Consider the following 27,345-nt stretch of genomic DNA (forward strand, 5'->3'; position numbering starts at 1 on the left):
TGCAATTACTGAGTTGAAAAAAAAACAACCCATTCCTGGCCCCATGTGACAATCATGTGCACCCTTAATAACAACACTTCTTTATGCTGCTTGTAAAGCTTCGCTCTCTGGCATGGATTTGAGCAGAACAGATTACAGGATTCATAAAGCTCTGGTGAGTGTGGCATCTCAATCAGGTAACATTGCATTACCGTAATTAATGAAACAGAAGCAGGGGCGGCTCTAGGGATTTTGCCACCCAAGCACGGCAGGCAGACTGCCTCCTGCGGCTTGCCGCCCCAAGCACGCACTTGGCGTGCTGGGGCCTGGAGCCACCCCTGAATGGAAGTCACACACATTTTAATGCTAGGTCTCTCCTAGTAATTGTTAGTGCGTAATCTGGGTGGGTTGATATTAACTCCCTACCCATAGCCACACTACTGAAGGCTAGAGTGTGCAACCCTTTCTCATGCTGGTAGCTGCTTACTCCTGGGAATAGCCCCTCCAACTTCACCAGTGTGAGGAAGGCTTATAAAACCCAGCCCTACAAAGAGTCAGCATTTACACACTGCTTCACAGATCCAAAGTGCTGCCCGGCCATGAGGCCAAATCCTACTTGCCTTACTCGGGCAAACTGTCCCACTTAAGTCAGTGTGATTGTACTTGCGAGGAAGGCCAGCAGACGCATTTGTCCCTTAAAGGGCCAGATGATCCTTTTACATCTAGCCCTGAGGTATGTATGTGTACAACTTTAGAAGCCCAGGGGAAGGAACTGTGCCTCAGAGAGTCATAATGCCTTCTGTGTTCCCTCATTCTCATGGGAGTGAGTAATCAGCCATTAGTCTTGACCAGCAGCAGATTGCTTCACCTACTCCCACACTGGTTCAGCCGTGCTCGTGAGTACACTGATGTGGTTGAGCTAAGGATTTGACCATTTGCTTCCCTGCCCACCTGCAGTGTGGGGATATACTGGGTACTTATTCCCTGTGTCCTCCACTGCACCTACAGTGGAAATGTGAGGAGGCCACGGGGAATTTTAGTGGATGTTCCAATCATCTTGTGGGACCAGGCCCCACATCTGTGAAAGGAGGAAAATGGTGATAAAACTCTGACGCCAAACAAAACTTTCAGTGCAGACTTTCCCTGAGGTAGAGCAGGGCAGAAGGAAGCTCACAGTAAAAGCAGCATGAATGCAGAGGGCTGTCCCAGCGCGAACCACCATATGACTCTTCAGCTTGGCACTTAGATCAAACTTAGGAGGGGCTAAAACACAAAACACCACCACAACACAGAGAGAGAGAGAGAGAGAGAGAGAGAGAGAGAGAATAATTAAAATCTTAGAGGCCTCATATCTGAGCAAAGCCATTTCCCCTCTGTCGGCCTGCTGTTTTAAGCATTGTGCAGTGAAAACAGCATGATGGGAGAAAGAAAAGCAGTCATTGAAATTAGCTTCTGCAGAAGGTAGCTAAGAAATTAAGTTAGTAATTGCATCATAAAATGGGAATGGGATTGAGGATCTGGTCCTTTTACAGGTGGAAATGAAGCTACTCTTAATTATGTACAGATACTGCAGTGATGAGCTCATTAGTGCTAGAGGGAACCATACATACATACATACTGACAGGAAAGGAAACAATGTATATTTTTATTTTGAAGCTGCTGCAAATTAGTAGCCACTCCTAATTAGTAGCCACACCTTTACCATGCAATTTTTAAAGAAAGGCTGCGCCTCTGCTATCAAAGAAATTGAGAAATAAGAGTAAGTAAGTAATACACTTTAATGAGAGCTGCCCTTCTCTTCAAACCACCAAGGCAGTAATTAAATTGAACAGAAGCCAAAGCCTGGGTGAACAAGTGTTAGGATATGGTTGTTAGCGCAACACTGACACAGGTGCTCCTACTGAAGGTAATGGCACAACTTGTGTGAATAGGTGTTCATCAACGTGAGGATTGCAAAATCGAGCCTTGAATTACTACTGCACTGTTTGTCCTGTAATGTAAGGGGGCCATCACCATGTGCATTTAACACCACCACCTCCTGCCCTCTCAGGTTCCAGGGGCACGCAACTAGGTGAGGAATATTTATCCCTTGGCACTCAAGGTCTCAATCAGAAGACTCAATTATATTCTTTTAAACCAAGTTGCAAGGGGGAGGAAGTATTACCATTTAAAACTGAGAAAACTGATTGTGGGCCAAAAAAGTTATGCTGCTTGAGATCACCACTTTAACCGACTTAAAAATAACTGTCCGCCGCTTACTCCCGCTACACTGATAGCAGATCTGTTTCCCATCAAACTACATGTGCGCTTCATGACAGCACTGCATGTTCCTATTTCCTACCACAGTTTGTTTTGTTTTGGTCATACAGTAAATCTGAGGTTAGATTGGTGTTTCTCTTTTAGGAGGGGTAATAATTAGTATCAAGATTATTACTGCAATTCTGAAGTGAAGACCTAAAGGAAAAGCTGCTTTTAATAGATATTCTAATTTTGTGCTGTTCTGCTGGATGTAATCTTCTGACATTCCCCAGGTCAGTGCCAGATGTCTTTATTCCTGATGGAAATCACTGCAATGTAGCATGACTCATGAGTTCTGTATCTTACCTTGCTAGTCTTTCTACCTCTTCAGGCAGCTCTGCCCCCTGGGAACATCCCAGAGACAAGCAGTTTGAATTTCCTAACTAGCAAAGTAAAAACAAATTCACTACCCATGCGCGCTAACCAATAAAAGTCTGAATAGGGCTCTTATAATAGGGCTCCAAAGGGATACTAATGACAGGTCAGCTACCTCAGTTGTTATTCTCAAGATGTGATGGGCAATGTCTCCCCTTGACAATACAATTACCTCCATATTGTCTGTTTATCACAGTGCCACCTGATTGTTCATTTGAACCCAGGCTGTCACTCTTCGCTACCCAGTTGGAAAAACAGTAATCTGTGTCTGAGTACCAGTCTCTATGGCAGATGGGCACTACCAATACTATGATAGTATACTGATCAGTGGCAGGTAAGCTATCTACCCATCTCTCCCATCAGGAGACATTATTATCTACCCATCTAACAGCATCACTGGCAGCAGGGAGAATTCCCTGAGAATTGCCTCTGCAATCACATAGCTGACATGAGAGACTATTGATGACAGAAGAAGCTGCAGCCAATTGAGCTGTAGCTGGAGATTTCGGGAACTGCTGTGAAGGATTCTTATAGCTCAGCCCTAGCAGGAAGTGTGCCAGAATAGCTATCAGTCCAGCTCCAGGACTCTACAAAGAGTTTCTGTGGCCCAATGTCACTTGCCAACATCTTATCTGCAAACTCTAAGTGAAATTTACTTGAGGATATGAGATCCGTAGCACTGCGGGTGTCCCTTTATACTGGAATAAACCACTGCACAGAACAGAAAGAGCATTTGTTAATAGCCTTTTCTGGGAGAAATTCATTCATTTAATTTAATTCACCTTTATTATGAGTCTGAAAAGGCTAGACATGCTGGATTTTACTCTATATATTTGAGCTGGTTTTCTCTAAGCAAAATCAGATCCCTAACTGATCCTCTTTGCTGATGGGCAAAGCCCCTAGTGAAAATGTATTTGGCGTGAGCTTTTGTGGACATTACAAACCAGTCAAGTTGGCAGACTGTCAGGGAGGACAACTGGATTACATGCTAATGTTCATCTAGCCATTAACAAAAGCTTTATTACCTGCAAAGAGTACGAGCTTAATTAATAGTCACTCTGTGAAGCTTTGTGAACCATGGCTTTTAAAATAAACACACTGACTCATGAATGAATGAGTGACAGAAGTGACCTGCAGCCAGACAGGATATCCTGGAGATTACCTGGAGGGGGCATAGCTAGAACTCCTTTATGTAGCTCTGCTGGTTCTCCCACACCAGCTTCATTCACCGCTCGGATTCGGAAGAAATATTTCTGCCTCTCCTGTAAGCCTCCCACAGTGTAGCTGGTGCCGGAGATTGGGATTTTAGAGCATTTTGTCCATTCCTTGGTGTTCTCTGCGCGCATCTCGAGTATGTATCCTGAGGGCAAGTCTCCTTGATCTGGCTGCTCCCACGCCAAGGAAATGCTGGAGTTGGAAGAGTCAACCACATGGATCCCCTTCACCATTCCCGGAGGCTCTGAAACAGCAACAGCACACTGGTGATGAACGCAGTGTACCAAAACCAGGGATTCTCACCCTTATCTCTGCACCAACCCCATATTTCAGGCCTACATTTTCAAAAGCAATTTGTGATTTCAGCCAAATCCTTTTTTGGGGTGCCCAACTCGATACGCCTTAAAGGAACCTAATTTCAGCAAGTGCTGAGCACTGTCACAAGGTGCTGCTCCTGAGGTTTATGAGCACATTCCTATACCCTGTTCCCTGTAAGGCTGAGTTTTAGGGGCACATCACAGCATATGATGTGTCACTTCAGTAACAAGCAGTGCCTGAGCCCTGCCGCCCTGGCAGGGAAGGCCAAAGCCAAAGCCTGAGCCCCATCACCCCGGGTTGGGAGGGAGGTGTCAGAGCCAAAGCCCAAGGGCCTCAGCCCTGGCCTGTAACCTGAGCCCCGCCACCCAGAGCTGAAGATGTTGGGCTTTGTCCCTGGGCGGTGGGGTTCCGGCTTTGGTCCCAGGCCTCAGCAAGTCTAACACCAGCCCTGGCAGCCCCATTAAAATGGGCTCCCAACCCACTTTGGGGTCCTGACTCACCGTTTGAGAACCCCTGTAATAAATGTTCACAGTGGGCTACAAGGATTGGATGGGAATGTTCAAGAAGCGTCCTCTAGCTTCTTGTCTGAGATAATATGAATCTTTAAATATGAAGGGAGCTATATCTTTGGCTGTGACATTTTGTAGTGTGGCCCTCTGATATGAAGGAACCGAAAGGTTTTCTGATTTGGGGAGCTATTTAACCTAGTGCTCAACGTAGGTGGAAGAATGATCTCCCCTCTAGTTCTGCTGACTCTTATTTTCCCAGTGTTTTTTCTAAACTACTTACAGCTACTGACATCCCTTCCTGCAACAATTACAGAAGCTCCCCCCTTCCCTACGCAGTCTACACTGGGTACTGGGCAACCACTTGGTTTAAAAATGGGGTTGGTTACGTGGCTGTATGGAATGGATGTCACCCAGAGATGGTACATGGGCCTGCTGGCCCATTGTAATTGGTTACACAGCCCATTTCTGATCTCACTGAGGTTATAGGGAGTTTTGCTGTGACTTCAATGGGTGCAGGATTAGGCCCACATTTTTGCCAATGAAAAGACAGATTTGTAAACTAAGCTTTGGAAAATTTGCTCAATCATCTTTTACTAATTCTGTAGAAGTTTATCTTTCTTTTACCAAAGGTTCAAGGCGAGGGGGGGGGGGAGGGAGGAGGCGATTACCCCATGGAGCACAGTTTTGTGGTATGCTGAAGTCCATTAAACAGAAATGATTCACACTGGTATGAAACGACTCCATTATGACTTTTGGCAGAGTACAGATACCAGGAAGTGAATGAAACCCTCCCTAGTACAGAAAGCACCTAAGTTGCTACCATGCTTATCATGTTGATCTGGGCATGCTGTCTGCATATAATATGGGTCTTGTCATGGGAAACAGCTTTAAGAAAACTAGGGAATAAGTAATAAAAGAAACATACTGATGGGGTCCTTTGCAACAACAGAGTTTGAGGCTGCGCTGGGTTGTCCAGGCCCTGCACAGTTCACAGCTGTAACACGGAACTCATATTCTGTATCCTCCAGCAATCCATCCACTTTGAACTTGGTATCTAAAAATGGAAATGTTACAAGTATGTAGATGGTTCATAATTTTTAGGGAAAGTCCCTTCACACATAAAAGAATTCCCAAGTGAGTATCAAAACAAACAAATACATAAAAATTACCTTTGGCCTGAGACTAAGCACGAGACATTTCAGCTCAAAAACATTTTTGGGGAACATTATGAATGATGATGGTCTCCATGTATCCAATCATGCACCCCACTTGCACAATGGAACCCCAAGGATTCCAAGGGGGACTGCTTTGGCACACACAAATGTGCCTTAAATGTATAACACAGGAACCGATTTGGCCTTAACATGTATAACACAGGAACCGATTTGGCCTTAACATGTATAACATAGGAAAAATGTATAATTTGCCAGTATAGTTCCTTCTACTCAATTCAGGGCCAGGGTCTGATGCCTTCACTCATGTTAGGTAGTATTTGTTCCATGAGCAGTCCCATTGTACTAATCAATTTGAGTAAGACTATCAGAATCTGGCCACCAAAGACTCATCAGCTAGATCCTCCATTCAATTTGGTCAAAACCTCTGGAACCAAATATTTTGTCTTAAAATTAACACAGCTTCCACCCTTTACCACAATTAATTTTGGTCCTTCAATCAATCAATTGATTGCCATTTAATTAATAAGAAAATCCAAAATGCTGAATCAGATAGAAGAATCCAAGAAAGAATCATGATAATAAAAGATGACTAAGACCAAAAGTCTTGTTATTCAGATGTTGTTGAAATAAATGTTTCCATGTGTTATATAGGCTGCAATTTACATATATCATAAATGATCACCATAACAAGCTCAGTTACTTATTTAAATCAAGTTTGGTCAAAAACAAAGGAAGGTAGTATGGTTAATCAGGGAAACTTTTCAAATGTGTCTGCTTGAAATTAGGCACCAAAATCCATATGTGGGCACATAAATAAAAATGTCCTGATTTTCAGAGATGCTGAGTATCCAAAGCTCCCATTTGTTCTAATGTTCAGCACGTCTGAAAATCAGGCCATAGCTGTTTAGGTGCCTAAACGTAGATTTAGGTCCCAGACTTCAGGCAACCATGTTTGAAAATTTGGACTTTATTATCTATAGCTGGTCTTCAGAAACCATGTGCTATGTCTAGACAACATCGTCCCTTTGCTTGAGTGATCAGAACTTCAGCTTCTCCTCTCATGTCCTCTCTAGCTTTCATTTTGCCCTTTCATGGTGCAGGGAAGTGATATCTCACCTTGGACTAGTTCTTTGGTAACTGGGACCCAAAGGTTGCTGCCTTTCTTCCTTCTTTCCACAATGTACCCTTGTACTGGGGAGCCGCCGTTCTGTGCTGGAGGGTTCCAGGTGATGGTGACAGCTTCCTTAGTAACATCTGTAACTTGAGGTTGCGATGCCAGTCCAGGGGGCTCTAGACGGAGTTAGATTCAGCACAGAAGAATCAGAATCACCTATTGCTCCACTGCAAAACCTCTATTGGTAAGAACAACAGATAGCAAGGGGCCAGGAAGAGCGATCTAGACCTCTAAGGTCCTTCATTGCCAAAAACCCTATTCTAAAGCTTTTGCTTTGTTATCTATTTCCCCAGCTCATTTTTGGGATTCAGCAGTGGACAGTACTCATTAGTAAAGACCTGAAAATATCATTGCCTTACGTTTTGTTCCTAAGATAATACTGTGTATCTCCACTGACCTAGTGGTCTAAAAGCACAGGACTGCGACCCAGGAATTCCTGAGTTTTAATTCTAGGTCTGACATTGATTTTTGTGTGGACTTGAACAAGTTACTTACCCTCTCTGCCTCATTTCTCCCATCTATAAATTGGGGATACTAATACTTATTACCTACCTAATAAGGGTGCCGTACAGATTAGTTAGAAAATGTTTTGTAAAGTATTTTGAATATAAGAGGTGCCATATAAAAAGACAGTTACCTTTTCCGTAACTGGTGTTCTTCAAGAGGTGTTGCTCATGTCTATTCCATATTAGGTATGTGTGCTCGTCACATGCACCGGTGCCTGAAGTTTTCCCCTCAGCAGTATCCGTAGGGGACTGTCTCTGGTGCCCTCTGGAGTGGTGCCCACATGGCACGGAACAAGGGGCACCGCCGGCTCCCCCCACCCTCAGTTCCTTCTTGCTGGAAACTCTGAAAGTGGGGAAAGGAGGGCAGGTCATGGAATGGACATGAGCACCACATCTTGAAGAACACCAGTTACGGAAAAGGTACCTGTCTTTTCTTCTTCGAGTGCTTGCTCATGTCTATTCCGTATTAGGTGACTCCCAAACAGTACCCTTGGAGGTGGGTAGAAGTTCATTGACATGTAGATTGCAACACAGCTCTGCTGAACCCAGCGTCATCCCTGGCCTGCTCAGTGATGGCATAATGAGCGGTGAACGTGTGAATGGAGGACCACGTTGAGGCTCTACAGATTTCCTGGATAGGGATGTGTGCCAAGAAGGCCGCCAAAGACGCCTGCACTCCCGTCGAGTGGGCTCTGACAATTGGTGGCAGTGGAACCCCCGCCAGGTCATAACAGGTCCTTATTCACAAGGTAATCCAATTGCAAATCCTCTGTGAGGACAGCAGGTGACCCTTCATCCTATCTCCTGTAGCGATGAAGAGTTGAGTCAATTTTTGGAAAGGCTTGGTATGTTCTAAGTAGAAAGCCAAGGCCCTCCGGACGTACAGGGCATGAAGATGCCTCTCCTCACTGGTCTTGTGTGGTTTGGACAGAACACCGGGAGGAAGATGTACTGGTTCATACAGAAGGTGGAGACCACCTTTGGCAGGAAGGCTGGGTGGGGCCACAAGTGAAAATTATCTTTGTAGAAGACCATGTACAGAGCTTCTGAGGTCAAGGCTTTAATCTCAGAGACCCGTCTCGCTGACGACACCACCACCAGGAACTCAACCTTCCATGACAGATGGGAAAGGGAGCAGGAACCCAGTGGCTCAAAGGGCAGGCTAGTAAGCCTAGAGAGGACCAAGTTAAGATCCCACTGAAGGATGGGAGCCTGCACCTGTGGGAAGAGTCTCTCAAGCCCCCTCAGGAAATCTGACTATCATGTCATGGGAAAACACCGTCTGTCCTTGGATCGGCGGGTGAAAAGCAGAGATGGCTGTGAGATGCATTCTAATGGAAGAGTGTGCCAGGACCTGGTTCCTCAAATGGAGCAGGTAGTCCAGGACAGTGGACAGTATGAAGGAACGTGAGGGAGAGATGCCCCATTCGGATGCCCGATGGAAAAAACTCATCCACTTGGCCAGGTAAATCAGTCTAGTTAAGGGCTTCCTACTTTCCAGGAGAACCTGCTGGACTCCTTCTGAACAGGTCCGCAGCTTCCATGCTGAGAGGTGGAGGGATATGAGATTGGGGTGCAGGAGCCAACCTGTGGTCCTGTGACAGAAGGTCCGATCGGTTGGGCAGGGGCCAGGGAGGGGCTGCTGACAGGCTCATGAGTGTTCTGAACCATTGCTGGCGAGGCCACAATGAGGCAGTCATGATGACCTGCGCCTTGTCTCTCTTGACCTTTGCCAGGGCCCTGCTGATGAGTGGAATTGGAGGGAACGCGTACAACAGGTTTCCTGACCACAACAGGAGGAAGGCATAGGAGAGGGAGGCCTTGCTCAGACATTGCCGAGAACAAAACTGGTGGCTTTTTTTGTTCTGTCTGATAGAGAACAGGTCCACTTGGGGAGTTCCCCACCTTTGGAAGATCATGCCAGCTCCCTCTGGCTGGAGTGACCACTCATGGCGGGAGGAGAAGTCTCTGCTGAGCTGGTCTGCCAGTGTATTCCTGACACCAGGAAGGTAACAAGCTTCCAGGTGGATCTCATGGCTGATGCAGAAGTCCCATAGACTGAGTGCCTCCTGACAGAGAGTCAACGAGCACACTCCCCCTTGCCTGTTGATGTGGAACATCGAGGCTGTGCTGTCCATCAGGACTCGTACCACCTTGCCCAACAGGTGGGGTGTCAAGGTGTCACCCCCTGTCTGAACTTTAGGGTACATATGTGGGGACCTGCATGAGATAACCCCTAAGCTTATTTACCATCTTAGATCTAGTAGCTGCCACCACCAAATAGTTTAAACAAACGTTTATGGGAGAGTCATTTGTAAACTCCGTCTTCCCCCCAAATATTTCCCCAGTCTTTATCCCTCTTTTCCTGGCAGGATTGAGACTGATTCACCTCCCACCAATTCCTGGTGAGCCCAGATCCAAAAAACCCGTGGATCTTAAAACAAGGAAAAATCAATCAGGTTCTTAAAAGAAGACTTTTAATTAAAGAAAAAGGGTGAAAGGAATACCTCTGTGAGATTAGCATGCAAGCTACTCTCACAGACAACAGATTCAAAACACAGAGGATGTCCCTCTGGGCAAAAACTTAAAGTTACGCAAAAGAAACCCAATTTGATTCTCCCTCTTATGCAAAAGAAGTCACAAAATAAAATAAAAATAATCTAATACATTCCTTCTCTAAATACTTACTACTTTTAAGAAATGTTAGATGGCTGATTCCTGGATCCTTCATTCCAGCACAAACTTACTGAATAGAGAAAAGACTGATTTCCCTCCTCCCTCTTTGAAAGCATCCTGTCCCCCCATTGGTTCCTCTGGTCAAGTGTCAGCTAAGCTATGTGAACTTCTTAACCCTTTAAAGGTAAAAGAGGAATTAACCCTTAACTGTCTGTTTATGACATGGGGCAAGAAGACTCCTCATGACAGCCAGACTGCTTGGAGCTCTTTGACGTTTATGTGCAACTGCGATTAGTCCAGGGACCACATCCCCTGAGTCTGGAGGACACTGATATATGCCCCCAGCTGAGGTCCGAGGCATCTGACACCAAGTCAATGAAGTGAGGTGGGTTGTTGAATGGAACCCCTGCCAGGACTGTCCTGCAGTGTGTCCACCACCACAGTGAGGTAAGTATCACCTGGGGAATGGTAATGATCTTTTCCAGGGGGTCTCGGGACTGGGAATAGACCATCACCAGCCATTGTTGCAGGGCCCACATCCGGAGCCTGGCATGGCAGACTACGTAAGTGCACGCTGCCATGTGACCGAGGAGGCACAGACATACCCTGCTGTAATCAGAGGGAACACGGAGACTTCCACAATGAGGTTCGTCAATGTGTGGAATGTTTCTAGTGGCAGGAACGCCCTGGTGCAGGTTGAGTCGAGGATTGCTCCAACGAATTCTATTCACTGCACTGGCACTAACGTCGACTTTTTGTCATTCACCAGTAGGTCCAGAGAGCAGCACGTAGCTTGAAGCACCGCAACATCCCGTTGGACTTGAGACCTAGAGCTGCCCTTGACGAGCCACTCGTTGAGGTACGGGTAGATCTGGATACCCCGGTGCCTGAGATAAGCTGCTACCACCAACATGCACTTGGTAAACACTCTTGGTGCTGTTGCCAGGCAGAATGAGAGGACCGCAAACTGATAGTGGTGGAGGCCGACCGTAATCTGGAGGAAGCGTCTGTGTCCTTGAAAGATCGCTATTGGAAGTATGCGTCCTTCAAGTCGTGGCAGCATACCTGTCTCCTGGATCCAGGGAGGGGATAATAGTAGCCAGGGAAACCGTGCAGAACTTTAGCTTCTTTAGGTATCTATTGAGGTCTCGCAGGTCCAGGATGGGTCATAGACCACCCTTGGCCTTTGGGATTAAAAAGTACCGGAAATAGAACTCCTTGTTCCTGTACTCGAGAGGAACTTCTTCCACCGCACCCACTGTAGCAACCCCTTTACCTCCTGTGCGAGAAGACTCTCAAGAAGGGGTCCCTGAAGAGGGACAGGGAAGGCAGGTGGGCAGCGGGGTGTAGAAAGGAACTGGAGGGTATAATCCTGCTCCACTGTGCTGAGGACCCATCGGTCCAAGGTTATAGCTGACCAGACAGGGAGGAAGAGGGAAAGGCAGTTGGAGAACACAGGGAAGGATGGATCTGGGAAACAGTCTGGTAGGTCACCCTTGGGTGCACCCTCAAAACGACCATTTGGCCCCTGCTTATTCCGGGTCGAGCCCGACTGGGCAGAAGGTGGAGGCGGGTGGCTCACACGCCGCTTGTAGCCCTTGGCTCATTTATGGGGCTGGTTCTGCTGATGCTGGCTCCCCTGGACCTGTGTCTGCTGCAGTTTGAACTGCTTACATGCCGTGGCTGGGACGTAGAGATCCAGGGTCTTCAGGGTGGTGTGGGAGTCCTTGAGGCCATGCAACCTGCGGTCTGTTTGCTCTGCAAATAGAGCCCGGCTATCGAAGGGCAGGTCCTGCATAGTGGACAACCCAGAGAGGAGCAGCCAGGAGGCTCACTGCATGAAGATAGCGGAAGCCATGGTGCGGGCAGAAGCATAAGCAGTGTCTGACGCCGCCTGAAGGGCCACCCTGGCTGCAGTCGTGCCCTCATTGAGGATCACTCGGAATTCCTTGGAAGCCTCGGGGAGCGACCCTTCGAACTTGGCCATGGCTTGCCACATGTTGAAGTAATATCAGCCAAGAAGGGCTTGGTGGTTGGCTACTCTCAGCTGAAGGCTGGAAGACGAATAAACCTTACATCCAAAAAGATCCAGCCCCCTGGAGTCTTTATTTTTGAGGGTGGCCCCAGGTTGTCCCTGCCTCTCTTTGTGGTTAACCACCTTGACTACAAGGGAATTGGGGGCTGGGTGGCAGTATAAGTACTCATGCCCATTGGTTGGCATGAAGTACTTGTATTCAGCCCTTTTAGAGATAGGGGCCAGGGAAGAAGGGGTCTGCCACGGGGCATTAGTGATCTTGGAAAACCCTTCATGAAGGGGTAGAGCCACCCTGGCAGGAGCCGAGGAGCAGAGGACATTGAATAGAGTCTGAGGGCTCTTCCAAGTCCTCTGCCGGAAGCCCCAGGTTGGAAGTGACCTTCTTCAAAAGTTGCTGGGGCGCCTTGGCGTCATCCTGAGGAACTGGGTGAGGGGGCCCCGTGATAGCCTTGTCTGGCAATGACAAGGATGATGCTGGTGCTGCGGGAACCTACACATCCATTGGTGGTCCAGCAGCTTGCTCCCCTGGATCCTCCTGGACATGTAGGGGTCTTACCCCCTGAAGTCTCAAGCACCGGAGGGGGACGGGATACTGAGGCCTCTGGCCTCTCTGAGGCTCCCGACACCAACCGGGCAGCCTGGGAAGGTTGGGTCAACCCCCAAGGGTTCCATGGCACCGGCCACTGCGCTTGGGGCCATGGGACAGGTTTCAGTGTTGATAACATAGACAGCACCGTCAGTACCGGGGCTTGTCCTGCAGTCAGGGAACCTCACTCCGAGCCGAAGCTACCAATGGAGTGGTTGGTACCGGGCAACCAGGAACGGGCTCTTGTCTGACCGGTGCTGGTTGCTGCGTCCTGAAGCTGACCCATCCGAGCGAGACTGTCTTGGTTGGGCTCTTGGGGACTGATGGCATTTGGCAGATCTGCGTTGGATACCTGGCGATCCATGCCTCATGCTACTCGACTGGTACCGGGACATCGAACAGGAACGGGAGCTACTACTAGTCGGTTGCTGGGAGGATTGTCCTGAGTAGGGCGACCTTCTCTTTGGAGACAGGCGATGATGGCCCGGCGATCAGCGGTCTCTGGTGTCCGATCGGTCCCAGGATCAGTCCTGGGTCCTTGAAGACAGTTGGGGCCAGTCCCAGAATTCTTGCCGGATGATGTGTGCCTCAGAGGGTCTGTGCCAATCTACCAACAAAGTACACCTTGAGTCCCTGGATCGGTGCCCCCAATACGGGGACCGAAGAGGGCTCCGCTGAGCCTGCCTCTGCAGTCCTGAGGTGTGGCAGCTGTGGGCGGGCGAATGCTGGTGGGATGTCCCTCTCAATGGGGAATGGTACCACTGAGGCGGGGACACACGCATAGGTCCCAACGTGGGTTTTCCCTGAGACTGGGGTACCACAGAAGCCAATGAGGGTGGCACCGGGAGCGTCAGAATCTCCTGAGCTGCTTGAAGGGCTTTGGGCATCGACAACACCTGAGGCTGGCCGGGGCCTGCACCGCTATCTGGAGTCACAGGCACTGGGATGGGCTGCACCGCTCGACTTGATCTGGGGCTCGACTTCTTGAGGGGGATGTTAAGCTGCCTGACACAGGTCTTGCCTCTCCCCAGCCCTTTCCTTTCCCTTGCGGGAGGTAGGAGATCTTCCCATCACAGTCTTTTTCGGCTTCTTGACCAGAGCCATGGAGTGAGACGAGTGCTGGCTCGTGGACTGCGCTAGGGGAGCACTGTGCATGGAGACCATAGTGCTCTGTGTGGAGTCGGACCGCTGTTCCAATGCCAGAGTGAGTGCTGACTCCATTAGGAGCACTTTTAGATGGATATCACACTCCCTTTTCATCCTAGGTTTGAAGGACTTGCAGATATGGCAGTTGTCACTTACGTGCCCTTCGCCTAAGCACCTTAGGCAGCTGGTATGTGGATCAGTGATGGGCATAAGCCATTTGCAGTGATCGCAGAGCTTAAAGCCTGGGGACCATGGCATGCCCTGACCCCTGGCTGGGTCCCGTCTGAGACTAACGAAGAGTTTGAGAACTACTACTAAGGGCAACTAAGAAACTACTAACTATATACAACTATTTTACAGGATTTCAAAATTTGCAAGAACAGAGAACGGAACAGTGCTACCCAAAGCAGCGGACATTCCAGCACCGTCACTGGTGGCAAGAAGGAACTGAGGGGGGTGGGAGCCAGCAGCACCCCTTATACCGCGCCATGCGGGTGCCACTCCAGAGGGCACCAGAGCCAGTCCCCTACAGATACTGCTGAGGGAAAAACTTCAGGCACCGGTGCATGTGGTGAGCACACACACCTAATATGGAATGGACATGAGCAAACACTTGAAGAAGAATAACCAAGGTTGGAAGTTCCATCAGAGAACTGGCCAATTGTTTTTTTTAAATGTGGAAAAAAATTTTTAGTGAAATTTCACATTTTCAGTGAAAAATAAAAAATGGAAATATTTCATTCAAAAAATAAAATATTTATATTCTGAAATGCTGCCATAGTGCCTATTGGAAGCTGTAGTTCCAGCACCTCAGGCTCTCAATCTCTTGTGTTGGCTGAGCTTCGTGATTGGACTACATCTCCCATGATGCATTATGACTGTGAATGATAGCAAGTCAGATGGGTGTGGCACATCATTGGAGGTGTAGTTTGGCTGGGGATCCTGGCCCATAGAAGAGAATGGGAGCATGAGGTGCCTACATTACAAATCTCATGAGACACTAGAAAAGCATTTCAGAATTGAAATATTTCAGTTTTTGGCTAAAAAACTGTTTTTGAGTATTCATTTTTTTAATTAAAAATTTGCATAGAAAGTAGACACTTTAAAAAAAATAGTTTTGCCCCCTCTACTCTCCATTTTTGTCAAAAAATGGATTTGACAAAAAAATTTAAAATTTCAAGCAGCCCTACCATACACAACACTTCCCTTGTATAAAAAAAAACTAACAACATTGAATAGCAAATGGTGCAAAATCTCCCCCCGCCTTATTTTTGTTTTGGGTATCTCTCAGCTCTGAGAGGGTGATCTAAGACAACACAAATAAGGCAGGTATTCTGTTAAGTCTGGTAACCCACATTGGGCGAGTGTGGGTCTTAGCTCCCTCTAGCGGCTAGTCCATAGGAGCAGTTTTTGAATACCCTACTGCTTGCCGTCAAAGGACATTGTCCCTGGTTCAAACCCTGCTGTCAGACCAAGTAAGGGATGGTTATAGAGGGCCTGCCCTTCTTGGAGCTTTCAGCCCTGAAGTGCAGAAAGCCAAAAAAGAGACAATGCCCTCTTGAGGGGGGGAAGGAGCAAAAATAAAACCACATTAAAAATGGCAGCTCCGGCATGCTCAGGTGCTTACCAATAGGTTCTCCAGCAAAGATTTCTTCTGTCTCCAGTGGATCACTCAGACCTTCTGCATTGACAGCAATGATTCTGAACTGATAGGCTTTACCTTCCTCAACCTTATCAGTGGCAAATGTGGTGTGTTTGCTGTCAGTTTCCCCAATTTTGATCCATGACTTTTTCCCAGCCATCTTCTTTTCAATGATGAAGTGGGTCACTTGCTTTCCTCCATTGTCTCTGGGTGCTTTCCATTTCATTTTAATGCATTTCCCCGTACGCTCTAGCAATTCCACTTTACCCTGAGGTGGTTTTGGTTTGTCTGCAACATTGGGAGATAAATAGTGAGTGGATGGCCATTATTTAGAAGGCTATCTCCTCATTTGGTGTAAATCGGTGTTGGAGTTACACCAATTTACACCAGCTGATCTTCTGAGTCACATTCTGTCCCCCATGAAGGGACTTCTGAGCTTTGGATTCACAGTGGCCTCAGAATGCATTTTTACAACTCTACATATCTACAGAACCAGTGAATTGCTATAGATTTGTTCAGGACCTACCAACAACGTTGAGAAACATATTAGCAACAGCTGAACCACAATCATTCTTCAGCTTCAGCATAATGTTTCCACTGTCTTCTCTCACACACTTTTTTATTGTGAGCATTGCATAGTCACTGGCTTTTTCCATCACAACCTTCTCTTCCTCTGTCACCTCAATACCGTCCTTGAACCAGGTGACTTTTGGCAGTGGCTTTCCCTTGAATGGGACCTTGATGTATGCTGTATGCCCAGCCTTCACAGTCACTGGGTGTGCAGCCAAAAGCTCCAGCACAGATGGGTCAATGACAGGAACATCTTGGAAAAAAATGGAAAAGACACATGAATAACTGTAGCCACAAAAGTACTTTGGTGCTTTTAATGCATTAGTGAGCTCCCCTGCAATGGCGGCATTGTTCAGGGCCTTAACTCCCTCACCCTCAAATTTCTTTAATGGTAGAAGCCCTGATTTTATGAAGGTCCTGAAGGGCACCCAGTATATTCACTACATTTGGATTCAGATATTCCAGTTTTCCCAATTACTGTACAGAGACCTGTGTGGCTTGCCCAAGATGGTCCAGCTCAGCAGAAGAGGAGACAAGGGGTCTCCAGGGAGCATCAGTCTCAAGAATTCCCTGAGTTCCAGAGGGCTGAAGATTCCGTGGTGATTCTAAGCTCTGCAAGGCACATGGCTAAATCCCTGTGATGCTCCTGACCAAGGGCCAAATTCTCCTGAGTACTATGAAATTATGTATCCATTAAGTGCACACATAATTGCTTAAGCAACTGCAAACAACGAGTAATTATTCATGGAGTGATGTTCGATTGGAAGGAGGTCTCAAATGCGGTTCCATAGGGATTCTACATCTTGGCAGGGGGTTAGACGAGATGACCCTGGCAGTCCCTTCTAGCCCTTTGGTTCTATGAAACCAGTGAGACTACTTGCAGAGTAAGGTACTGCGGGAATAGTAAAGTATTGTGCACTATGAGTAAGTGTTGCAGAATAGGGCTTCCACTAGAGCTGGCTGGAAAACAGTATTTTCTGCCAATTTTTTTATAAAAAAGATTTCATAATTTTAAAAAATGTATTTTGTTGAAATTGTTCTGTTTGTCAATGAAAAACTGATCCCCCCGTGAAACAATTTCTGTTTTCATTTTTTGTGCACACAACCCTCAACTTTTAGAAACAAATTTTTTCCATGAAAAATGTCATTTATAAAAGGCCACTTTTTGTCGAAAAATCGTTTTTTGAACAAAAAAAGGCACTGTCTGTAACCCCACCCATTGTTCAATGTGGGTTTTTAGTTAAACAGAGTTCAGTGACATTTTTTTCAATCTGGAATGTTCATATGTTAATATCTAGTTTGTGATAAACTCTGCCTGATGTCTCAGTAGCAGGAGGAGCCCCCCTCATTTAGAGGACAGAGGCAGGCTGACTGCTGTGCTAAAAGTGAAGGGAGTTTGATGAGTTCAATTAGCGCCATCTGTCTGCCAAGAGTTAAGCAAAAAAATATTTTCCTACTAGAAGATTTTTCTTCTTGTTCCTACAGGAGCAATACTCAAAAAATGGTTCAGGCCACATTTTTCAAATTGCGATGCTTAAAAATAGGCCCCCTAAATCTAGCCACTTAAAATGATTTCCTGATTTACTCCCATTAAAGTGTGAGCAAATGCCCTTTTGTGTATCAAGAAATGGGGTTTTGCACAAACAAATGGATGAGCCTGCAAACGTGGCAGGCGCCAGGAAGGAGGCCTGTTAGAAATTTGATCTGACACCTGCAAGTGATTGATTGGTGAGTAGTGTTAAGTAAAGGAGGTAGTACCTGCAATGGCAATGGTGGCCTCACTTTCTGCCCCCTTGGCTCTGAACGTGTACTTCCCTTCATGTTCCTCTCCCATTTTGTCAATGATCAATTTGTGGACAGCTCCCTGCTTGACTATCTGGATCCCTGTCATATCCGTGATCTGAAAGGAAGATTACAGCAGCTTACAAAAGACCTAATCAGAGATTCTTGACTATAAGGGCCTGATTAGAACAAGGGACAAAGAGTCAGGAATCCTGGCTTGTATGCTTGTAAAATGCGTTGTGATTCTTGGCTGAAAAGAGTGTCAGTGTAGAGTGTTACGTATTCACTGTGAGGACCTGAATGATCGGTGCTTCTCACTGCGGGGAGCCACTCTGCCCATGAAATCTGACTGGGGCAGCACCTTGGTGTCCGGTGGATACATTGCCAAATTTGCTGATGACCTGGGGGGAGGGAGACCTGCTGACCCTGTGGGGAAGGATGTGATTCTGTGAGAGAGGGAGAGGCTGAGAAGGTTGGTTAGAAGGTGTGGGAAGGGAGTGATCCAATGACTTGTGGGGTGCTTGGCAGAGGAAGATAGTTGACAGACAAACAAACAAAGGGTGGGTGCCAAGCTAAAGGGCTTCAAAACATAAAGAAGACTGAGGTTCCATTTGAGTTGGGAAGACTTAAACCAGTTTGTCTGTCCTTATGCTAGGTTCCTTTCCAAGTTATCAACACTGGGCCAATTCCTGCAGTCCTAACTCAGGCAAAAATCCCACTAAGTTTTGCCAGCCCTTCATTTTTCTAATTACAATATAAACTCTTTACCTCTTTTCCGTCCTTCAGCCAAACTCCCTCTACCTTCTCATCATTGAGGACAACGCAGAGCTCTGCTGGGTTCCCAGTTGGAGCCTGAACATCAGACATGCCACTCTTGACTGTAGCAAATCTCTCTGAAAAAAAATCCCAGGGAGAATAAGGAATAAGTGAATAAGGACAATGAGTAAAAAGAACTTTGACTCACCGAGCGCTTCTGCACCAAAGCACAGAATTAGCAAGGGATTAACTTCATACACATAAAAGTGTTTGGTTCAGTTGGGATAAACAACTAGACACTTACTAGGATCAAATACTGGCTCCGGTCTCTAACTGATAAGTTCAACTTTATGAATTTATCAAGCTCAAAAGCACTGGCTGTTTATGTCATTCTAACAAGTGGCCTGTAGATGGCACTCATATATCAGTCTGTGTTGGCCTCTTCCCTCCCCCTGAAGACCAAGAACCAAATTCAACCTGACATGAACAGGCACATTCCACAAACCCAGGGCCAGGTTAAGGGATAGTCTCTCTAGGTACATGATGGCACAGGAATTTGAGTTTTCATTTTAAAACCATTCTCTTCATAGCCTTCATGGCTGCACAAAGATATGCTGAAAATGTGACCCATGTGTAACCCATGCAGTGACCTCTGCCTGAGTCTGCAGGGAGCCTGAAACAATAATCGCCACATTCATTTCAAAGGGCTGTTAACTCTGAAACACCATGATCTTGGGCGCGCGTGGGGGACGACGGGGGACCCATGCCAAACTACTCTGGTAGAAGACTGCTTTGCCAAGAGCTTTTGTTGCCACCCCACCCTGGCTCTGCTGAGGTGGTATTGGCAGAGTCTCCTTCCCCTGCACCCTGAGTCCTCTGCTCAGGTGGGTGGGGAAGAGTCCTTCCCTCTTTCAGAACAGACCACAGTTCACCTGGAGATGAGGAGCAGTGGTCTGTGGAAAGGGTGATGTGTCCAGACCAGCTGTTGTGTGGGTGTCCCTTGTCTTTGCCACCCCATGCAGGGGTGGAGCCCTGGTGCAGGGGCAGGGTTACAGTGGGGGTGGGGTCAAACCTCCCTCTCAGAGTATACCCAAGCCCCCAATTGGCCTTGTTTAAACCTGTGCTGCATTTGGTCTCTCCATCCTTCCCGGAATTATAAACACCGAGCTTCATCCTGAGCCTGTCCTTCCTGAAAGACAGGTCTGTGCATGGCCCCTGCCCTGCCACACCGTCTGGCTTTAAGCGGGGAAATGGGTGTTTATCCATTCATTTGGTGGGCCGGTTCTTCTAAGCTGGGCTTCTATGAGACAACACTTTTTATGGCAGGAAGGTCGGTATAAATCAAAGCCAATCTGCCTCCACCATTAGTCACCTGAATATGGTAAAGGCCACTAGAGCTCAGAAGGTGGCTCAGGAAAAATCTGACTCTGGTTTAAGCTGCAGTGCCAGGTGCATGCAACTGGGTTGTGGTGATTTTTCCCCCCTTTCTGGCTTTGTCTCTTTCCATTGAATTTTCTAGACAGCAGTTTATTCTACAGAACTAATAATAACATTACTATATTTGTTAATGTAACAATAATGATCATTAATATTTACGCCAGTGATCGCCTGAAACTGTGGCCTATGTACTACTAGTACTAAGTGGGAGGCAATCAGACACTGCGTGGGACACTTTAAAGCATCAGGATAAGACTCCCTTATGCTCACACTGATTAAAATCACAAAGACAATACACTGAATACTTGTGAGTTTCAGATGCCCGAATGCAAGGTCTTACGTTGAGATCTACTGCTTTACACTTATATAGCATCTTGGATCAAAGAAAAGCACTTAGCAGATAATGGTTATCTATTATCTCTGCTCTACAAATAGGGAAACAGATGCACTAGGAGGTGAAGTGATTTGCCCCATGTCAAACAGCAAGGACACTGTTGAGTGAGGAACAGAACCCAAATCACTTGATGCCAAGTCCCCTGCTGTAACCGCTAGACAACACAGCATCTCTGTAATGTAGATCAGTGCAGCACTATTAAAGTTTGTTTCTTTTCTCAATTCAAACCACTCTCTTGACCCAGTTGCCCTTACCTTCCACAGTTACATTGGCAGTGCTGTAGTACTCCGTTGGGTCATTATCTTGCATAGCAACCACTTTGTACTCTCCTGAGTCACTCAGCTCAGCATCGTCAATGATCAGCTCTGCCCTCTTCCCTTCATGTGTCATGCTGTATTTGTCAGACCTCTCAATCACCCTCCCATCCTTTATCCACTTCAGCGTAACATCTTTAGAGGTCAGCTCGCACTCCAGGCAAGCTTTCCCCTTCTCCTTGACTCGGACATTCTTCAGGTTGCTTACAAATTTAATTGGAATTCCTTGAGAAAGAGGAAGGGTAAAGAGGTCAGCAGTATGAAATTTCATATTTGGGGAATAATCTTAGAAATCAAGGCTAGAGAGGGTCTGTTAGCATCGCCTCAGCAGGGTATTAATATGTTGCTGTGGGGGAGAAAGATCCCAAGCTTGGAACTTTACTTCCAAGATGGCTGCCACTTCTGTATGTGACATATTTTCCCCAATGAGCATGCACTGCTGTCTGAGTAAAACCTTGGTGCCTCATGTAATAGTCTTTGGGTGGAGACCTAAACTGAAACGTGAGAGGCCAGCTCCTATTCCTTAACTCTGTAGTTCCACCGAAAAGGACTTGCTTAGTTGTTTTCAACCAGTCTTCTTCAAATACCTCCAAACCAATGATGCTGATTCTATTTGAAGCCCCTTGGTAATGACTGCAAAGAATTCTGGGACACATCTGAGAAGGGTAGGTTGAAAACCTTTCCTGAGGGCACGGAGTAGCATGGACAGGAATCACAGAGAGACTGGGAGGGTAAAGTACTGGGGCCACATGAGTAGGGCGATGGAGATAACTCTTTCACCAAAAACAATATTAGAAAGGAATCCAAGGTATTGTAGTGTTGGTTACGGTTACCACAATACTGGTGATAGCACTGATCTTACATTTGCACAAGATCCCTGAAGAGCTTTGCAGCCTTAAACTGATGCAAAGCATACACAGGGGATCATCTCCTCTTCTGCTGAAATACAGCAGATTCTGAGTGGAATACATGTTTTTTTTCTTTGCTCCGTTTTGATTGATCTCTATTTTCATGTAATCAATGTCTTATTGTGCTTTTGATGATAACCTCCTCCCTTTCCCATCAAATATCCCTATGCATTTGCCCTCTGTTTTTTAAATCAGATCAGTTTGACAATGATAAAGAGCTAAATGTCCATGAGGTAGGGACTGTGCCTTCTGAACCTATGGTAGCACTAATGAGAGGTTTCTTCTAAAATTCCCTACAGTCTATGGAACCCACAACAGAAGCATATGGTCTTTGTCCTCTTCAGTGACTGATCCACAAAAGCACCTGATGAGTCTGCTACTACTTTCAGCTAATGGAGTTAGTGGTGCTTTTTATCTCTGTAGGTCCCCCATTCAAATGCTGCTGTGAAGGGTTTGATTACGTACATACTGCTCAGGCATGCCATCCCTGCATCACTTACGTTCAATGAAGAGTGGCGCTTTCTGCACCAGATCCCCAGCCTGGGCGCTAAACTCTCCAATGTCACTGGGCCGAACATCCTTAATTTTCAATGTGTGGGTTAATCCATCGTCAGATGTGATGATCTCATATTTGTCGTCCCGCTTCAGCTCCTTCCCATTGAACTTCCAGGTGAAATTGGGCACTTTTTTGGACAGGCGGATTTCAAACACTGCTGTCTGCCTTTCTGTCACTTTCAATGGCTTCAGTTCTGCCAGGAACTTTAGGGGCTCATCTGTTAAGATGTTGACAGACAAACAGTCATGCTAACAGTTTAAATTTGTTCCTAAACGTAGGGGTTTTTCCTACACCGTGTTGGGCCAGATCCTCAGCTGGAGTAAATCAACATAGCCCCAATGAAGTCAATAGAGCTACATTGATTTGCACCACCTGAGAACTGGGCCCTACCATTTTGATTTCTTTTGCATGGAGATAACAGGGACAAATTCATCCTTAATATAAGCTGGCACACCTCTTATTAACTTCACAGAGACCTGCATCCACTTCTGCTATGGCTGATCATGGTCCCTGGGACTTAATAAAAGTTGAAAGTTTTCCTACAAAGCTGATCACCAGTGCACATACTGCTTCTTAGTCCAGTTCTTCTGCCTTACTCCTATTCTTTTTCTCCCCTTTATTCTAGTCACCGTAAAGCAAATGACCTCAGGTCAGTGCAGCCGAGATCCAGAAACCTTCCTCGAGTTTCATCTGGAGCCTTCTGCCACACAGAGAGACGGCAGTCAGGTCAGACACCCCAGAGGCTGCCATATCAGAAACGGAGCAGTTCCATGATCACTCTGTGGCCTAAGGGGAGGAGTTTGTCACCCTACTGGATACTCCGTGTCAAATCCATCTACTTGCATTTGCCACATAGTGTAATATTTTACTTTCATGAATAAAGAATGAGAACTGACAGCTCCAGGAGGACGTTATTCTTCCTGTGGTCCCCTTGAAAACAAGTAGCAAAATAAGATACTTCCCACCGTGAGTAACAGTGGCAGAACATATCCCCAGGAGATGGGCCAGCTACAACAGAAAGAGTTGGCAGATAAGGGGAGTAACAGGAGTACTGTGGGTAAGGAAGGCGACAGTCTTTATCCTGATGATTTGGGCTGTAATTTAAGGCAGCTTTGTTGCTGTATGCAAAATGGACAGGATCCATGATTTCCTGAGAAACTGCAACCACACACTTGTCCTGTAACAGCAAGGACTAACAACGGAGAAAGGTCTCCCATCTTCTCTGGGCCTGTACATTCCCCTCCATTCCCAGTGACTTTGTGTAAGCACGGTTCACTTCCATTAAAAGGACACTGCCAAGGTGTAAATGATAAAAAACATCTTTCCCTCTTTCACTCTGCTGACTCATATCCCAGCCAACCCCATTGACTTCAGTGGGGAATTTGGCCTATTGTGTATAATAACTGAGCTTCATGCTGAAATTTACCATCTCAGACGTACATCCCTTGATCGTATGTGCACAGTGGTTATTGTGAGGTTGATCATGACATGTACAGTAGTAGGTTTCTGTTTCAGGATAGAAAGACCAGTGAGTCATGGATGTTGCAAATAGATATAAGAAAAGATACATAGATTCCAGTTTGACTCACCAACCTTGACAATGTCCTTTTAAGTACGAAATCTTCAGTTTCATCACGACATATGCACTATCATGCATTTAAAAATAAAAGATTACCTATCACTTTCAGTTGTGCTGAGAGTTTCTTGTCAGCTACAATTAGACTGTAGGTGCCCCAGTCTTTTTCATTCACGTTTAAGATGTACAGCATATACTTTGTACCCATCTGCTTTATTTCATATTTTCCTAGGCAGTACTGAATACGCAAGGGATCATTACCCTGAAAAGGAGAACAGTGACATCTTTGACAATGCTGCACCTGTGAAAGGCTTTTCCAAGAGACACAGGTGCATGTGGAATATGTACAACACCACGTTTAAGAGGCTTGTCCAGCAGCTGAGCCAGCAATGGGGCTGCACTGTAAAAAACCTTACAATAATTGTCCTCAATCTACGTGCCCACTGGCAAGTTTCAGATAGAAATCAGTGATCAGCAATGATGCTTTGCCCAGGCAGGCCAGCCTTTCAGAGGCTGTAATAGGCTACTAGAAAAATACATCATGTAGTGCTGAGAGGGGTAATTATTGTGACCAAGAACATGGCATCTTTAACTCATAGTAACTCAGGGCTATATTCTGGTGTTCTTATTCCCATTATATCTGACTTTGTAAACTGTCTCATTGAAATCAGTGCACTGATTTGCAATGTAAAGTACCATTCAATGTGAGAAAGGACGCCAGAATCTGGCCCTTCATTTTTGCTTAGTCCTTAGTTGGCACTGGCTTCGCTGTGGTTTTATGCAGACTGTGTAAAACATCAGGAGTTAGTTGGCCTATCATGACTGCAGGCAAAATAAACGGAGGGTCAGCAGTTGGAGGGATTAGTAAAAATTAAAAAGAAAAGAAACCAAAATAGGGGAATCTGTGCTAGAGAGATTCTTTACCAAAGATGTAGCACCCCAGTGTCTTTACCTAAAGCAAAAGGAAGGAGTAGGACTAGTTGTACACCCCTCAAACAGACCCTGTCAGACAGGACACTGAATAATACAGAGCATTCTTACCACCTTTCCCCACCCACAAGTGAACGTGTAGCTAGAATAGCTAAGCCCTCAGTTAAGTAACACTGGCAGATTGAATCTCAGTACCTCCACCTATGTTAGTCAAACCAAAGGAAATATGGGAGGTTACCTTATACCATGTCATCTTAGTATTGGGGTCCCTCAGTTCCAGAATGGTGTCAAATATAGCTGTGGAATCCACTTTAGCTGAGACATCCTCAAGAGGTTTTAGAACTTTAACTGCCTGCAAGATCAGTTTATGAAGAAATATAACAGAAATCTGTATTACTTCCCACAACTCAAAGTAGACTAGATCTTTGTTCCCATTACTAATAGATTTTTTTACTATTATTTTTATTTCGTATTGGTTCTTGGAATTTGTGATACTCAAAAAGCAACAGTTTCCATCTTCTGGACATCTGGTAGTGTTTTTTGTGCATGTAGAGAGCAAGGATGGCCTTGGGATTAAGGCACTTGAATAGGAACACAGCAGAGCTGGGTTCAATTCCTGGCTCTGCCACAGACTCCCTGTATGACTTTGGGCATGCCATTTAATTTTTCTGTGTGTCAGCTCTCCATCTGCAAATGGGATGTTAGTATGTCCCTTGGCTCCCTTCTCTATTTGGATGGTAATGCTTTAGAGCAGGGTCTTTCTATGTTTTACAGCACCTAGCACAATAGGGCCCTGATCTTGGATAAAATCTCAAGGTGCTGTCATAATACAGATAATAAACAACAGTACGGAAAGCTTCTGGCTGAGCAAGTGGAGTCTTTTGTTACAATGAGAATTCTTCTTACAACACTCATTTTCTAAGGAGCTGAAGGCACATTCCCCTCACTGAATTTCAATGGGATTAGGACACCTAATAACTTTATGCCCCTTTGAAAATCCAAGCCAGAGGACCAGATTCAAAACTTGGATGTGGATCCAGTTTTGGATTTTGAACTGCCCTTTCCCTGCTAATTTGTTTGGATTTGGATTTTCTTCCAGGTCCATCTCTAATGAAACCCTTTTCTCCTTGATTTACAGCTGACTCTCTGTAAAGTGTTTAGCAATGCTGCCTCTGAAGGCCATTACTGTAGTGTGGTTTATGCGTAGGAGTGTTGTTCATTATAGACACAAAAATAGAAATGTATGTTCAAGGTGTTCTGAAAGCTGACGGCATTACTAACCTCAACCTCCACTTTCTTCTTCATCTCCTTTAGTTTCTTGAGGAGCCCACGGAAGTCGGTGAAGCCGTATTCCATGCAGACCTTCTCAAAGTCCTTTTTCGGCACCTTGGAGAGGATTTCAAGCATTTCCTTCTCATCAGTCACCTTCTTCGCTTTCTTCTTTGGAGCAGGAGGGCCCCTGTGCATAGACCCCATATAATTCAGGGTGTATTTCAAAGTGATGAAAGCTTCTCTCACCTCTACAGCTTTGGATGCAACAGGGCTCCTGCCTGTGGAAGCTGTAGGGCCAGACTTCCTATTGGTAGGATTCCAAACAAGAATGGGGCTCCCCGCTTGTGGGAAAAAGGGGCAGGAAATTAGTCTCCCCTACTGCTGGAAGGAGGGAGGGGAGAATTCCCCGGCACCGCTGTCATAGAATCTGCTGGGAGTTGCCTTCTCCTCTAGTGCTGAGACCAGAGGGCAAAAGCGGGCTGACCTGTGAGTTACTGACTCTGAACATGGCAGTCCCAAAGCCGGGAGCCATGAGCAGTTCCCTGCACTGCTTGTACTGTTGTTCTGCTCTGTAAAGTGGCTCTGTAGAAACGGCCTAGTGTCTCTCAGCGCCCACTCAGCTTTTTGAAATATAGAAATAAAAATAAAGAACTAATACATAAATCCCCCAGAGATAAAACTCCTCACCTTTTTTTAAGCAATTTTTTGAAATCCAATTTTTCTTGACCTGAAAAAAAATTAGAAAATCCCAAAGCAAACAACTGTATTCAGTCAGCTGAAGCATAATAATAAACAACAACACAAATAACACCATGAGGGATTCCTTGGCTTTGATGCCCTGCAGCAAGTCTCAAAAACTGCTGGACAGGCCTAAGACATGAAAACGCCATGCGGGGAGATTTGAGCACCATCCCAACCCTGTTCTACAGAGCAGTGCTTGACAGCAGCTGTCTACAAGTTTGCAGTATGAGGCATGGAATGGGCTGTCGATATGTAACTAGGTGGATCCACTGGTCAAACTGTGTAGTGGAGGGGAAATGCTGTTGCTCCTCTGTGGGCATGACCGTACAGACTTTTCTGAGGTAAGATGCCCCGTGGAAGTTACAGCTTTGTGGGAGACTATTGGTTCCTATTAGTGCCAGCTGTGTGTGCTTTGTCAGGGCTCTGGGGCTACTACATCTCGCTGCGTCTTGACAAGCCAACATAAGAATAAAAT

At 46.1% G+C, this 27,345-nt stretch overlaps 1 protein-coding gene and 2 long non-coding RNA genes across 4 annotated transcripts in view; 2 read left to right on the plus strand and 1 right to left on the minus strand.

Moving 5' to 3' along the window:
• IGSF22 (immunoglobulin superfamily member 22) overlaps positions 1–27,345 on the minus strand; it is a 197,232-nt gene that overhangs the window by 9,598 nt on the left and 160,289 nt on the right. Inside the window, 14 exon segments of the mRNA XM_039533179.1 lie at positions 1,154–1,242; positions 3,815–4,111; positions 5,620–5,748; positions 6,986–7,159; positions 15,620–15,922; positions 16,161–16,457; positions 17,963–18,104; positions 18,755–18,879; positions 20,828–21,112; positions 22,296–22,568; positions 24,027–24,189; positions 25,096–25,209; positions 26,139–26,316; positions 26,817–26,856. Of these exon segments, the coding sequence (XP_039389113.1) occupies positions 1,154–1,242; positions 3,815–4,111; positions 5,620–5,748; positions 6,986–7,159; positions 15,620–15,922; positions 16,161–16,457; positions 17,963–18,104; positions 18,755–18,879; positions 20,828–21,112; positions 22,296–22,568; positions 24,027–24,189; positions 25,096–25,209; positions 26,139–26,316; positions 26,817–26,856 (2,609 nt within the window).
• LOC120402798 lies at positions 812–26,948 on the plus strand. Of its 2 annotated transcripts, XR_005597288.1 has the most exons (4): positions 812–875; positions 22,977–23,077; positions 24,160–24,256; positions 26,172–26,948. It is a non-coding gene; the product is annotated as an uncharacterized LOC120402798 (long non-coding RNA). The 2 variants fall into 2 exon arrangements; XR_005597289.1 differs by lacking the exons at positions 24,160–24,256; positions 26,172–26,948 and adding an exon at positions 22,095–22,192 and having other exon boundaries at positions 821–875; positions 22,977–23,399.
• On the plus strand, positions 10,476–12,239 carry LOC120402799. Its single transcript, XR_005597290.1, has 3 exons — positions 10,476–10,672; positions 10,995–11,260; positions 11,994–12,239. It is a non-coding gene; the product is annotated as an uncharacterized LOC120402799 (long non-coding RNA).

Source organism: Mauremys reevesii, linkage group 4 (genome assembly GCF_016161935.1).
Source record: "Mauremys reevesii isolate NIE-2019 linkage group 4, ASM1616193v1, whole genome shotgun sequence".
NCBI classification, from domain to species: Eukaryota; Metazoa; Chordata; order Testudines; family Geoemydidae; genus Mauremys; species Mauremys reevesii.